General features: G+C 53.9%; 1 protein-coding gene across 1 annotated transcript in view; it reads right to left on the bottom strand.

The window, feature by feature from the left end:
* Window positions 1-225: 225 nt before the first annotated feature.
* LOC107108415 (sideroflexin-5-like) overlaps window positions 226-15,776 on the bottom strand; it is a gene marked incomplete at its 5' end in the record, with an annotated part of 42,446 nt that continues 26,895 nt past the window's right edge. Inside the window, one exon of the mRNA XM_015408843.1 lies at window positions 226-303. Coding sequence (XP_015264329.1) covers window positions 226-303 — 78 coding nt within the window. The remainder of the gene's footprint in view (window positions 304-15,776) is intronic.

Below are 15,776 nucleotides of genomic sequence, written 5' to 3'. Positions count from 1 at the left end.
CTGTTACTGTCACTAATTTAAAACTTTAAATATTAATCTTTTCGATCGACGTGAGATGCCGAGTCTCGGAAAGTGTTAATTTACTCTCAGCTCCTGACGGTGGGGAGATGTTACGGGTGCGGAGCTGCGTGGCTGTGCCTCATGTGCGCTCCTCTCTCCCCTCCCACCTTCCGTGGCGGGGGTGCCCTCCTGCGCTCGCCCCCCCCCGTCCCACGCGGCTCAGCCTCACAGGCCCTTGTTGTAGGTGACGGTCTCGCTGGCCGTGGCTCGGGCGATCTCGGGCTCCAGGCGCCACGTCTCAATCTGAAAGGGAGAAGCAGAGGCAAGGTGTCAAGGCGGGGTCCCCCCTGGGAAAGGCCACCTGGTCCCCCAGACACTCGGCCGCCCTGGCCAGGAAGGAAGGAAGGCAGGAAGGCAGCCAGGCTGGACCCGTGGATGGACAGTGGGCGGAGTGGCAGACCCAGGTTCGAATCCCTCCTCCTACCCTGGAAGCTCACCGGGTGACCTGGGGCCTGCCACAAACTCTCAGCCTGGCCTCCCTCACAGGGCTGTTGCTGTGAGAAAAAGGAGGTGGGGGAGAAGAATGTGCTAAGCCGCATTGAATCCCAGCAAGGGAGAGAAGCGGGATGTAAGCGCATCAGTGCAATAAGCAAATGCATCTCCACTGCAATCCGGTCTGCCCCGCTGGCTTGGGAACGCTGGCCACAGAGCCCCAGCTGCTGAATGGGCCTCCTCCTCCTGGGGGAGTCCGTCTTCCCCCCAACCCTGGGCCTGGGGCCCACTATGAACCAGAGCAAAGGGTTTCCTGCACACGTATAGCGTGAAATATCTCACTCGGTGGATCAAAGCTCTGTGAAAAACCCAAGCCCCACCGATGCTCCCTCAAAGCTGTGGAGTCTCGTGAGCAAAAATAAAGTTGAGAGCGAGCCATTTAGCTATGACATAAATTAGTTTGCTCTGGAGCCCTCCTTCCTGAGCTAAGACAAAACTGTGTGAGCCGGAGGCTAAAAAACTGTGAGCTAGCTCACACTCACTTCGCCTAGAGGGAACATTGAGCCCCACTGAAAGCTACGGGTAAGCAAACGGCCCTCTTCCCTTCTGGGGCCGGATAGTTTTCACGGGTAACGCGCGGACACCAAAAACGCCACGCTGGGACCAGAGAAGCCATGCAGAGCCCATCGCTGACAGCTCTCCAGTGAATCTGAAAACCGGACGCAGACAAGTGAATCTGCCACTCGTTTCCCAGCAGCCCATTTGGACTTCCCACTGGACTCTGGTCTGAGCCCCAGATCCCGAGACCAACGCAGAGGCCCTCGCGCACGCACGGCTCCTCAGGACATCACACAAGGCAGAGAGCCAGAGCTACAAATTACTTTCTTCACTGCAAGTTCCAAAACACAGCAGCTGCGACCACAGCCCACTTTCTGGCCCTAAGAGGACATTTCACCCTTTTCTGAGGGAACAGAGAACAAAACTCTACTGGTGATTCCCTCCTTCAACTAAACGGTATGAGAGAAAGTGACTGGGTGTTACTCTTTTTTTTTTTGGTTTTTCTCTGTAATACCCAGGGCTTTTTTTGTAGAAAAAGCCCAGCAGGAACTCATTACCATAATAGGCCACACCCAACAGTAGAAACTCATTAGCATATTAGGCCACACCCCGACAGCACAGCTCATTGCCATATTAAGCCACACCCACATGTTACCAGAGGTGTGGTCATCCAGCCACACCCACCTTTTGCTTCTTATTCTGTTTACCTTGTTTGTGGTCAAAACCCAGGGGGGGATTTGTAGCAGGAACGCATTTGCATGTTAGGCCACACACCCCTAATGTAGCCAATCCTAATGAGTTCCTGTTGTTGGGTGTGGCCTATTATGCTAATGAGTTCCTGCTGGGCGTGGCCAACTTGGGAGCCAGCCAGAACTCCGTTCCTGAGCGTTCCTGCCCAAAAATAGCCCTGGTAATACCACTTTATGATAATGAATGGTGTTAGAAGGCTCTATGATTCTTACAATTGTTACTTATGTGTTTTTATCTTTTATGTAAGCTGCCCTGAGCCTGCTTTGGCGGGGAGGGTGGGGTATACATTAATTAATTAATTAAATCAATAGATACACTTTCCAGAAGGCGGCACTGAAGTGGCCCCCAGAAGTCTGTAGCTGAGGGTCTGGCAAACCCAACTGTGCTAAAACCAGGGTGGCAAAACCCCACCCACAGTGGCTCCGCGCAAGAGAAGCACAGACTAAAGCCTCTAAAACCAGCAATGCACTTGAGATACACCCCAAGCTTGGCCTTGCCCCTTTGAGGCCAACGAAACACATCTTCTCAGCAGGCGGGAAGAGCTATATCCTAAGGGGTCCCCCTCCACCATTTTATTTTTTGGCATTTTTGCATTTGTGAGTGCGTGTGTGTGTGACCGTGCCTGGAAGTCATGGCGACCTCTGTCAAGTGTTAAGAACATAAGAACATAAGAGACGCCAATGTTGGATCAGGCCAAAGGCCCATCCAGTCCAGCACTCTGTATCCCACAGTGGCCAGAAATACCAGTGCCATCAGGAGGTCCAGCAGTGGGGCCAGGACATTAGAAGCCCTCCCACTGTTGACCCCCCCCAAAGCACCAAGAAGACAGAGCATCACTTGCCCCAGAGCCCCTAGCTATACCTTGTGGCTAATAGCCACTGATGGACCTCTGCTCCATATGCTTATCTAATTCCCTTTTGAAGCCGTCCATGCTTGTAGCACCCACCACTTCCTGTGGCAGTGAATTCCATGTGTTAATCACTCTTTGGGTGAAGAAGTACTTCCTTTTATCCGTTCTAACCCGACCGCTCTGCAGTTTCATGGAGTGCCCACGAGTTCTTGTATTGTGAGAAAGGGAGAAAAGTACCTCTTTCTTTACCTGCTCTTTCCCATGCATAATCTTATAAACCTCGATCATGTCACCCCTCAGTCGTCTTTTCTCCAAGCTAAAGAGCCCTAAGCGCTTTAACCTTTCCTCATAGGGAAAGTGTTCCAACCCTTTTATCATTCGAGTTGCCCTTTTCTGCACTTTTTCCAAAGCTATAATATCCTTTTTAAGGTGTGGTGCCCAGAACTGCACACAGTATTCCAAATGAGGTCTCACCATTGATTTATATAGGGGCATTATTATATTGGCTGATCTGTTTTCAATACCCTTCCTAATAATCCCCAGCATAGCATTGGCCTTCTTTATTGCAGTCACACACTGTCTCGACATTTTCAGTGAGTTATCCACTACAACTCCAAGATCTCTCTCTTGCTCAGTCTCTGCCAGTTCAGACCCCATCAATGTGTATTTATATTTAGGATTTTTGGCTCCAATGTGCATCACCTTGCACTTGGCCACATTGAACCCCATTTGCCATGTTGACGCCCACTCGCCCATCCTTGACAGATCCCCTTGGAGTGCCTCACAATCCTCACTGGTTTTCACCACCCTGAACAACTTTGTATCATCCGCAAATTTAGCCACTTCACTGCTTACTCCCATCTCCAAATCATTAATGAACAAGTTAAAAAGCAGTGGACCAAGTACTGATCCCTGCGGTACCCCACTGCTTACCACCCTCCACTGAGAAAATTGCCCACCTACACTCACTCTCTGTTTTCTATGAACTAGCCAGTTTTTGATCCATAAAAGGACTTGTCCTTCTATCCCATGATTTTTGAGCTTACTTAGGAGCCTTTGATGAGGAACTTTATCAAAAGCTTTCTGGAAGTCAAGGTAAATAATATCTATTGGATCCCCCTTGTCCACATGTTTGTTCACCCCCTCAAAGAACACTAACAGGTTAGTGAGACAAGATCTTCCCTTACAGAAACCGTGCTGAGTCTGCCTCAATAGGTTTTGTTCATCTATGTGCCTACTAATTCTTTCCTTAATAATGGTTTCCACCAATTTACCCGGTATCGACGTCAGACTGACTGGCCTGTAATTTCCCGGATCTCCTCTGGAACCCTTTTTAAAGATGGGAGTGACATTAGCTACCTTCCAATCCTCAGGAATGGAGGCAGATTTTAAGGAAAGATTACATATCTTTGTCAGGAGATCTACAAGTTCACATTTGAGTTCTTTCAGAACTCTCGGATGTATGCCATCTGGGCCTGGTGATTTTTCAGTTTTTAAGTTGTCTATCAGTTTTAGGACCTCCTCTCTCGTCACCTCAATCTGACTCAGGTCTTTCAACACCCCTCCTGAAATCAGTGGTTCTGGAGTGGGCAAGCACTTCTCATCTTCCACAGTGAAGACGGAGGCAAAAAATGCATTTAGCTTCTCAGCCATTTCCCTATCATCCTTCAATACTCCTTTTACCCCTTGGTCGTCCAAGGGCCCCACTGCCTCCCTGGCTGGTTTCCTGTTTCTAATGTATTTGAAGAAAGTTTTATTGTTGGTTTTTACGTTTTTTGCTATATGCTCCTCATATTCCCTTTTTGCCTGCCTGACCTCAGACTTGCATTTTATTTGCCATAGCCTGTATTCCGTTTTATCAGCCTCACTGTGACTAGCTTTCCACTGCTTAAAGGAATTCTTTTTACTTTTTACAGCTTCCATTACTCTGTTTGTTAACCATGCAGGCTTTTTCCTATACCTTTTTGTGCCTTTCCTAACCTGCGGAATATATATTTTTTGAGCTTCTAGGATCGTAGTTTTAAATAGATTCCAAGCTTCCCCAATTGTTTTGACCCTTTCTACTTTTCCTTTCAGTTTCCTCCCCACGTGTCCCTTCATATCAGAGAAATTACCCCTTTTAAAGTTAAAAATGGTTGTGTGAGTCTTTTTGGCCAATTCTCTATTTGTACAAGTGATGAACTCAACAACATTATGATCACTGTTTCCAAGCGGTGCAATCACTTTTACATTTCTCACCAGGTCTTGAGTGTTACTTAGGACCAAATCAAGGATCGCCTCTCCCCTGGTAGGTTCCGTGACCATCTGCTCCATAGCACAGTCATTTAGAGTGTCTAGAAACTCAATCTGGGGCACAGAGGATATTCAGAGAAGTGGCTTGATAGCCTGCCTCTGGCCTCCCGGCCCTGGTATGCTCTGGAGGTCGCCCATCCAAAGACTCGCCAGGGTTGGCTCTGCTCGGCTTCCGGGATCTGACGAGGTCCGGCTTGCCTGGGGCGCTCCCCCCTTCTTGAGCCCCATCCACACATCACATGCCAGGACCGCAGGACTTTCGATGGGAGCTCAGCTGCCGCAGGTCTGGAGATTTCACTAGCTTAGCAACTTCATTATATTTTCAAGCTACACCTTTCTGTGCACAAATGAGATTTCCCCTCTGTGGGGTCATTCCCACAGGTGAATCTGCTTCTCTCTCTCAAAGTTATGCACCTGATGTGGTTGCACGGGCATCCTTGGCGGCCCCTCCAGACCCTCCCTGGGCAATGGAGGCCTTAGCCGCGCCAGGCTCTTGTCCTTATAATGCCTCCGCTTTGGCCATCATGCAAGGCCGAGGTCCCTGTCAGGGGTGGTCCCACCAGAATGCTCATTATTCCAGACTCCACAAAGAAGGGCCTGTTCTCCTTCCGCATCTTCCGCGACCTCGTGGCCGTCCCTTCAGCCCTCTCAGAGAGAGCAGAGGTTGGGCAGGTGAGCTTGTCTGGAGACCCTCAGAAAACCCAAGGTCCAAAGGACCCACGGTCAAAAGAACTGGGTGCGGTTAGCCCAGCAGAACAGCCGAGTACTCAGAGGCAGTGCCGAGAGCAGCCAGACACTTGGAGAGGGGGGACAACAAGGCTTATGTTGCAGGAAGGAGGGACAGTCTGAACTCCGAGGCTCTTAGCGAACTAAAGAGCGGTCCAGCAATGCTGTCAGACAAACCCATCTCTCGTTTTATGAATCTGTTCGCTGATCGCGCCCCTGCTCTGTCTTCTTGGTGCTTGGGGGGGGGGGTCAACAGGGGGAGGGCTTCTAGTGTCCTGGCCCCACTGGTGGACCTCCTGATGGCACTGGTATTTCTGGCCACTGTGTGACACAGAGTGTTGGACTGGATGGGCCTTTGGCCTGATCCAACATTGGCGTCTCTTATGTTCTTATGTTCTCCCCTCCTACAGGTCTTTCTCTCAAGACTGATCAACGGCCTCGCCTGCTTTCCCTCCGTGATCTGACTGTGACCCTTCTGGAACAGAACCCAGGAGTCCCAGAGCAGCCTGAGCGAGGGCTGCTGTGACCCACGGAGTGCTAGAGAGGATGCCTCTGCGGGCAAGATGCAAGCCGGCATGGCCCCTGGCACCCTCTGGCTACAGGAGGGAACAGGATGCCCCTTCTTTTCCCAGGCCTGGGGTTGGGGGACATGGTTTGCAGGCGCGCTGGGGGAGCAGAAGCCCTGCCTTGAGTCCCCCTGGGGGTCAGTCCTTGAGACATGGACCAGGGCTGCCTCCACAGCAGGACGGAGGGACTGCACCACGGGGCTTTCCCTCCACGCCCTCCCTGCCCATCCCTCTCATGCCACGCGGTCTTTGCATTTCAGAGTGGGTGCTGTGGGACCTTCCAACGCAACGCTGGAAACCGCCATTCTTTGGAGGCCTCTCGTACCTGTGTCCGGCAACGGCTCACTCCAAAACCGCCCCGTTGTGCTTTTTTTGTGCATTTTACACACAGGCAGATCTACGCACGTATAGGAAATTCTGTACATTGACTCCTGTGCCAAGGCTGACACAACAATGCTAGGAACCTACGTGGAAAACTAAATGCTTTTGAAAATGTTTAACCTAGTTAGACAAATTAGCAAAAATTTGTGCAAAACAATTTAGGTATTTAAAATATTCAATGTTTTTAAAAACTGGAAAAACTGTTCTTAGCTTTCAGCTGCAAAAACCCAACAAAATATAACATCAAAGCAATCTTAACATGAGGTGCAACATAACCCTTCAGCAAAGCTGTTAAACAGTTCCCGGTGCATCCTGGGAAATAGCACTTCATTTATTCAAATGCACATATGTCAGGTTTTTGCACCATATGTCATTCCAAGCTATTTACAGTAATAATTAAATCTTAATCAACGTTTAACCTCTGTAAAATGTTTGAAGGGATCTAATCACCCTTCAGTCTGCACTAATGAAGGAGAAATATATAAACATAAAAAGAAAATGATGCACACCAGAAAGAAGAGTAATTGCAAAATTGTATTTCTTTTAAATATAATCAGCAAGTTATGTAAAGGAAGCCAACGGGTATTTTAAGGGAAGACATCTTGGGTGTCAGAGGTGTGAGGAGCTAATTTTGTGCTGCGATCCATAACAGATGTAGCATATTTTCTTTTAGTGCCATTATTAGCAACTTCGCCATTTCTTTCCTTACTGAAACACAAAGCAGAACGCTTAAAAAGGGGGACGCGGTGCTCTTCGGCGGTACGGGGAGGGATGCGTCACCCTCCCTGTCCTGGGATCTACCTCCCTGGCAGGTGGGAGATGGGAACACTCCCTGGTGTAGAGCTGGAAAAAGCTCAGCCGATCGAGCCGGGTCGGACCCCATCCCGAAGGTAAGGAGGACGGATGCTGCTGTGGCATTTCTCAGGGCCCTGGAGAAGATGCCTGACAACACAGCTGGATTCACATGCTGGATACAGGTGTGGAAGCTGCCAGTGACAAAGTGGCTGGTGCGTGTGCGTGTGTGTGCAGGGGAGGGGGGGGGACTATGCACATGAAGACAGGAAGCTGTGGGGGCCTGTCAGCCCGGTCACCCTCTGTTCCAACTGGCAGTGCCTCTTGCAGGATCTCAGACAAAGGACCTTCTTTCCTGAGACCTCCAGCTCTTAAACAGTTGAAAAGAGACACCCACAATGGAATCAGGAACCTTCTGGAGGCCAAGGAGGGTCTCTACCAGTGTCCCCCCTCAGCTGAGTCAGTGTGAGCTAGCTCACAGTTTTTTTTAGGCTCCGGCTCACACATTTCTGCCTTTGTTCAGGAAGGATGGGGCTCCAGACCAAACGAAGTTAGGCAGTAGCCAAGTGGCTCACTCACAACTTTAATGGCAGTAGCTCACAAAATAGAATTTTTGCTCAAAAGACTCCACAGCTTAGAGGGAGCATTGCTCTCTACCACGGAGCAACAGCACATGGCTGCCTCATTCCATTGTCATGCGCAGCATCAATCCATGCTCGACACACCAGTGAGCTCTTGCTACAGGACTGCTGATGAGGCTGGACGGCGAGGTGTCATTAAGTGGGCCCGCTGTCCGGGCTCTTGGGGCACCCAGGGAAAGATGGAGGCTCAGAGACCGGCAGCTGACTGGTTCCGATTAGGCCAAGAAAGGCATTTGCCAGGAGTAACTGGAAGGGCATAAATAAGGATGGGTGCCCGGGGGAAGGTGCCAGTTCGGATGGGCTCCAACATTAACCTCCGCCCCTTAACAAGGGTCTTATGAAACTCTGTGGGATTCTGCAATCCTGTCGGCGGCCATGAGGGCACTTGGTCTTGAAAGGCCAACCATGATGTAAAGAAGTGATACAAGTATTGGTAGGAAAGGGGGCAGATGGCACGTGGGCACCAGGGCTGTGGGGGAGGTGTGGCTCCATGTGAGCGAGAGCAGCTACTCCTACGCAACGGTTTGCCTGCGGGCCCCAAGTAAAGAAGAAGAAGAGAAGAGATTGGATTTATACCCCGCCCTTCACTACCCGAAGGTGTCTCAGAGCGGCTGACAAACTCCTTCCCCTTCCCCTCCCCACAACAGGCAGGCACCCTGTAAGGTAGGTGGGGCTGAGAGAGCTCTTGACAGAAACTGCTCTTTTTCAAGGACAGTCCTTATCAGAACTACAGCTTACCCAAGGTCATCCAGCCAGGTGCAAGTGGAGGAGGAGTGGGGAATCAAACCCGGTTCTCCCAGATTAGAGTCCGCCTGCACTTAACCACGACACCAAACTGGCTGTAAAGAAGTGTTTCAGCACATGGAGCGCATGGGAGGTGGCGGGGGAGCCGCAGCTCTGTACCTGGCTTCACTCTCCACTTGAGTGCGCATCCTGAGCGGCGGCCCCTCCTCTCCAAGGAGCCGGTGGCCCTTGGCAGTGCTGAAATGCCCAGAGGTGAAAAGCTGCCAAGGATGCACTGTCCACTCACTTGGCCAACCTATTGAAAGCATTTTCATCCAAGGTGCTAGGGGTGGGCGGGCAGCCAGCCTGCATAGGTCTCCCTTCCTCATTTTCTTCTCTCACCAACTCTGTGAGGGAGACTGCGCTATGGAAGAGGGGCTGGCACAAGATCAGCTGGCCAGCTTCATGGATCTGAGGACCTCGGCTTCCGAATGGCAGAGCTGTTGGGGGGGGGGCATCCCCCTGCTGTTATCCTGTTTCTGTGGAGTCAAAGAGCCAAGCGAGGCCCTGGACCAAGAGAGGTCCTGCTGCCCACACACCCCTGCCCACTGCTGCTGCACCCAGAGACAGATTACCCACAAGCAGGTGTGCCGCCATCGTTCTTCTGTTTCTCCCCCCCCCCAATTTCCCCTGCATCTTCTTGATCCTCTAGCATTCACTACCTACTCTCTGCTGCTGGCTGTTTTTTAATTAGTTTGGTGTAGTCAGGGGTCATTTCCTGCAGGAGCGCACAGGAGCGGAGCTCCGGCAGTAAAGAGCCCAGGGGGCGGGCACATGCAACAAGCCCCGCCCCCTGCTCCCAGCAGCCCTCAGTCAGAGCAAGAAGCAGCCAGGTAAGTTGCAGAGCCCCCCCCCGGTCCACCAGTCCCAAACAGGTAAGTTACAGAGCCCCCCCCCCCGGTCCACCAGTCCAAAACAGTCCAGTGGCACCTTTAAGACCAAGTTTTATTCGGGTACAAGCTCTCCCTCCTCTGCAAGGACAGATCTGCATGTTCTCTCCCCCCCCCCAATAGCTAGCAATCCAAAACAGTCCAGTGGAGCCTGAGTGGTGGATGTTGCCTTCTGACACACTTCCGGTGATGCCAGGGGGTGTGGCATATGCAAATAAGTCATGCTAATGAGCTCCTGCACCTCTTTTTCTACGAAATGACCCCTGGGTGTAGTGGTTAAGTCTCTCTCATGGATCGCTGCCTTGACGTGGCGAGGGGGCTTGCGTGGCTCGATGAGGCTGTGGGCTATGCTGTGGAGGGCCACCCGGGACGGACAGGCCACAGCAGAGAACTCACACAAAACGTGATCCCCTGGAGAAGGAAATGGCAACCCACTCCAGTATCTTTGCCAAGAAAACCCCATGGACAAATAAGCTTTGGCCCACCTCAAATCACACACACACACACACAAACCCACACACTCTGGGGGACTGTGACCTACAAGGAGGCAACAAGGATGCCCAGTCCAAACACTGGTTCTAGCAGCACCAAAAGCTTCTGTTGGAGGAGCCGCAGGGGAGACTCTGTAATGACAACGGAAAGATGCCCTGAATACAGAACGTGCCCCCGGACCTCAAAGATGAGCTCTGGAACACCCCAAACCACCACTTCCTCACTCAGGGCATCTTGCCAGGGTAATCGCAGACGGGGCTTCCTGGGGGGGGGGGCAAGTCAGGGCGGCCAGCCTCCTCCCGTGGGGCTTGGAGGTCGCCCGGAACTGCAAGGAAAGGGCAGGCGGCAGAGAGCAGCCCCCCTGGAGAGAACGGCGGCATTGGAGGGCAAGAGTCTACGGCACCCCACCCGCAAATGCAAAATACCCCCCCCCCAAGAATAGTTAAAAAACATTTTTTGGCTTAAAACTAAAAGTAAAATAACAACAACCCCCGCCCCGGTTAGAATGGGTCCCAAGGCTTGTTGTGCTGGGAAAGGAAGTCGGGCCAGACAAGAATCACAGAACCACAGAAGGTTAAGAGCTGGAAGGTACCTCGCAGGTCACCTAGTCCAACCCCCTGGCACTCTGCAGGAGCGTAGCCGAAAGACAGCCCTACAACATACCCAAAAGTCCAGCCTCTGCTTGGAAACGTCCAAACGAGAGAAGAGGGCACTGCGGGTACCGGGCTCTGGTGGACAACCAAGGGTCAGTCTGCCTGGCTCTGACTGACACCTTTGGTCAGAGCTATGCTGGATTGACCCCGTGGGGACTCCCTCCCTCCCCTCCTGAGTCTGGAGTCGCCGCCAGTGTCTGAGCAGAGAGCAGGTCTGGCTTCCCCCTCCCTGGACCAGTAGCCCCTCAGCTGCCTCATGCAGGAGTCAGACAGCCTGCCTGGCTTTTATGCAGAGGGGAGGCCAATTCAGAGGAAGAGCCCACAGATGAAAGAGAAGGCCCCTCCGTGCCACCGAGCCCCACTGCTCTGCCCCACATCCCAGGCACAACAAGTCCTGGCAGGAGAAGACGACCACCGCCCTAGAAGCCGGCCGCTCTGGGGAAATACAGACAGACGAAGGGAGCTTTGAGCCTCCAGGGCGTCCCCCCCCCCAAGACATCTTGCTGGTCTCTAAGGCGATGCTGGACTCGAATCGAGCCCTACTGCAGACCAACACAACGACCCTCTGAAATGGTCTTCTGGTGAGAACAGACCCAGGTGGGGGTCGCCGTGTCCGTGTCCATCCGAAGCAGCAGAAAAAAGGCTGAGTCCAGTGGGGGGCACTTTGAAGACCAGCAAAGTAACTCTGGGTATCAGCTTTTGTGTGAAAGGCACACTTCCTAAAGGCGACACTGCATTCAAATGCGGTCCTTTTGGTGGGAACATACAGCACAACAAGAGGCAGGCAGTCCAAAGGCCCTGCCTGAATTGGACTGGAAGCTTTCTCCAGCCACGGTGCGGCATCCCAGCAGACAAAGTGCCAAAGAGGATCTGTTTTTTTCTGCCCAGGTGCAAATCTGCTGGGGGGTGGGGTGGGGAAGGGGAGGCTCAAGGACTTTGGGGGACTCTGGCTGGCTCACCGGCCCCTTCTTTCCTCCTGGGACAGGCGGCCAGGCCAGCCTCGGAGAGCCGGAGGGAAGCCGCCAGGCCCGCCATCTCCAAAGAGCCACCACCTGCTGCTCTGGGAGGGGGCCGGGGAGCCTCACCCCTTCCTGCCTGGGCTTTGATCATCTGCTTGGGCCTGACACTTTAAAGCGGGTGGTCGAGTGACATCCCCTAACAGCTTTCAGTGGTGCCACTTTCTCTCTGCTGGAAGAGTCCTGCAGCTCTCCCCTTTCATTCTGCCCGGCAACGCAGCCTCACAGGAGCCAGGTGTGAAAGGAAGAGGCCAGAGGGCTTAATGGAGCCCCCACTGAAGGGGGGAAAGCCCCTCCCCCAGCCGGATTCTTTGGGAACAGGACCTAGAGATCCCCCCCCTGAGCCAGGCTCGGCTGGTCCTGGACTTCCAAGCTCTGGGCAGCGGAGTTCTAGCAGCCCTTTGGCAACGAGCGAGTTGCCTCCGGAGAGCTCAGCAACAAACTCCCTGAGGAGCCTGAAGGAAAGCTGGGCAGGCGGGTCCATCTTGGGCCTGCTCTCGAGAGAAGAGGCCCGGGCAAGAAGCAACCGAAGGACTCTCTCTTTGACTGGATATTCTGCTGCAGGGTGCCGGTGGCCTACGCCTGCGAGTTCCCCCCTTTGGCCGGGAATGGCCGTGTCCCAGTTTTCTGTGGGGCCAAGCAGAGCCCCACACCCCACGGGGGAGGGGCAGGGGGGGGGGGGGGGGGACGCTGCAGTCGGTCGGCCTCACCTCGTCTTCTGCAAAGATGTCATTTTAATCGGATTCATTAGACAAATACAGAGTAGGATAATTGAAGCTCCCCTTGGAGACGAGGGAGTAACCGCGTACTGAGAAAGTGCTGTTGTCTCTCAAAGTGTTGAAGGAGTGTGTGTGCGTGTGTGTGTGTGGGGGGGGCATCACAACCTCCCCTCCCACACTCTGCAACTTCAGCAGCTCCTCCCGGTGTGAAAAGGAGCAGCACCGCTAAGCACAGACGCCGGAAAAAGACCCCCATCCGGGAGACATGGGGGGGGGAAGGGGCGGGCCCTGGCCAAGCCAGGAGTGCGGGGGGAGGGGCTCGGAACAGTGACCCTCCCGCCCCAAAACTGCCCAGGGATGGCCCTGCTTAGCTCCTGAGCTCCCATGGGAGCAGGCTGGACTGGGAGCGGGGGTGGGGTGGACATTTTGAGCGAGAGTTGCCAACTTCCAGGTGTGGCCTGGAGATCTCCCGCTTTGGCAACTGTCCTCCAGCTGACAGAGATCAGCTCCTCTGGAGAAAAGGGCTGCCTTGGAGGGTGGGCTCTGTGGCGCTGTCCCATGCCGAGGCCCCTCCCCTCCCCAAGCCCCGCCCTCTCCCGGATCCACCCCCAACCCAGACTTAACAGCCCTATTTTGAGCGGGCGAAGAAGGCAGGGCGTGGGGCACCGCACCTGGCCCAGGACCGGCGTGACATGGGGCAGAGGACCAGCAGCCATGTGGTTTCGGGGGCCTCTGCGAGGAAGCGGGTCTGGAGGACGAGAGGTGGCAGATGGGGCTTCCGAGGTGTGGCCCCGCTTCTTCTGCTCCCTCCGCGGCGGCGGCGGCTGATCAGCCAAGGGAGCCCACCCTGCTCTTGCCGTCGGCCAGAAAGCTGACTCTTGGGGGGGACGAGGGCAAGAGGCAGAGGAGCCGCCTGCGCACGCACACGCACAGACGGCAGGCGATGGGGCTGCCTAATTGCCCCGACTGCTGGGAAATGTGTGGCGCCTTATTAAGCTGGGCACTGAGCCCAGCCAGGCAACCAACTGGGCCCTGCGGCAGGGCTCCCCTCGTCCAGGCAGGGACGGCGTTCTCCTCCGCATGGGCAGAGGCACCCTGGCACGGCTGTAGGGCAGGAGGAGAGGGGGGCCCAGCGGAGGGAAGGGGGGGCCATGGGGGCAGGGGGAGACAGGGGTCACCCAGCAGAAATCCCATCCTCCTGCCTGCCACCGGGGTGGGGCCTTTCATGCACAGCCGTCCAGATGCGGCGAGGCTGTTTGCCTTTTGTCTGCCTCGACAGGGCTTCCGGGCATCAGTAGGTGAGCGGCCTTGAAAGCCGGGAGCCGCCAGGAATGTCTCCCTGCTCCCCACCACCCCGGACACCTGGGGAACGCAGATAGTTTACATACTTGCAGCCAGGGACGGGCCAGGCAGACCCTGAAACCGGATCCTGCCCAGGCCGGGCTGGCAAAGCCCTCCCACCTGGCCGGGGATCAGACCTGCAAACAAACATCAGAAGGGACTCCGGCTTCATCCTCCGCTTGTTTGCAAATCTTCGATCGTGCCATCTCAACCTTTCTGAGAAGCAGACATCTAGAAGCACAACGTTCCCCGCCTCCCCCCCCCCGCCACCCAAATACAAAACCTTCCGTTAGAAGCCTGGGCAAAAAGAAACCTCTTGGCCACCTGGTGCTTAAAGCCATCCCGGCTGGGCGCCAGGTGAACCTCGGCTGGGCGGGAGTTCCCTTCCCTTCTGCCCCTTCCCAGTGGTGGTCAGTGGCGTTTCATCAGATTGGAGGGAGGTGTCCAGCGGGGTGCCGCAGGGCTCGGTTTTGGGCCCGGTACTTTTCAAGATTTTTATCAGTGATCTGGATGAAGGGGTAGAAGGGCTACTCATTAAATCGGCTGATGATACCAAATGGGGAGGAGTAGCAGACACCCAAGAAGATAGGGTTAAAACTGAACAAGACCTGAATACTCTGGAGAAGTGGGCAGCTGCGAACGGGATGCAACATTTCAACAAAGATAAATGCACAGTACTATATCTGGGCCACAAAAATGTCAAGCACAAAGACTGGACGGGGGATACGTTTCTGGGGAGTAGTGTATGCGAAAGAGATCTTGGGGTAAGGGTGGACTGGAAACTGAATATGAGCAGTCAGTGTGATGCGGTGGTAAAAAAAGGCAAATCTAGTCTTGGGTTGTATTAAAAGGGCCATGGCATCGAAACCGCAGGAGGTCATAGCCCCTCTGTATACTGCTTTGGTCAGGCCGCACCTAGACTACCGTGTGCAGTTCTGGAGGCCTCACTTCAAGAAGGATGTGGGCAAAATGGAGCAGGTGCAGAAGAGAGCAACAGGGATGATCAGGGGTCTGGAGACTGAGCCCTACGAGGAAAGGCCAGGGGCCCTGGGAATGTTTAGTTTGGAGAAGAGGAGATCGAGGGGGGACATGATTGCTCTCTTTAAATATCTGAAAGGCTGTCATTTGGAGGAGGGGGGCAAGGAGCTGTTCCAGTTGGCAGCAAAGGATAGGACCCGAAGCAATGGGTTTAAATTACATGCAGAAAGGGATCGGCTGGAGATTAGGAAAGACTTTTTCAGGGTCAGAGTGGCTCAAAGGTGGAACCGGCTGCCTAGGGAGGTGTTTAGCTCCCCTTCACTGGCAGCTCTCAAGAAGAGGCTGGAGGAATATTTATCAGAGATGCTCTAGGCTGGTCCTGCATTGGGCAGGGTGCTGGACTAGACGGTCTGTATGGCCCCTTCCAACTCTATGATTCTATGACTATGACTTGACTTCTGGCACAGAGCAGGGTCTTTCTGGGAGACCCCCGGTATCAGGCAGGTATAGAAGAGAGAAGGTGGCCCATCAAGGTCTATGCAGGGCTTGGCTTCACCAGCTCTCATGCAACATTCCCACTAATGCCCACTCACTACAAGATTAAACAGTCGGAGGAGGGAGAAGCTGTGAAGTTCTGGGGTCCCACGGACGGGAAGGCCTTGGGTGTGCAAGAGAGGGAGGCATGATGGGGGCCAGCCCTGAATGGCAGCTGCCCCCTTTGCCTCTCGGCCCGTCTCAGGGGGTGGCTGAGACCAGCAGCACACAAGGCTATGCAGAACGCCTCGCCAAGATAAGTCCATTTCCAGCAGAACTGGGCCCAAGAGCTGTGGGACCTGCCCCGTCCTCCCTGGAGGAC

The sequence above is a fragment of the Gekko japonicus genome, unplaced genomic scaffold, assembly GCF_001447785.1.
Source record: "Gekko japonicus isolate JY-2015 unplaced genomic scaffold, Gekko_japonicus_V1.1 scaffold4259, whole genome shotgun sequence".
NCBI classification, from domain to species: domain Eukaryota; kingdom Metazoa; phylum Chordata; class Lepidosauria; order Squamata; family Gekkonidae; genus Gekko; species Gekko japonicus.
This window is presented reverse-complemented; position numbering and strand designations above follow the sequence as displayed.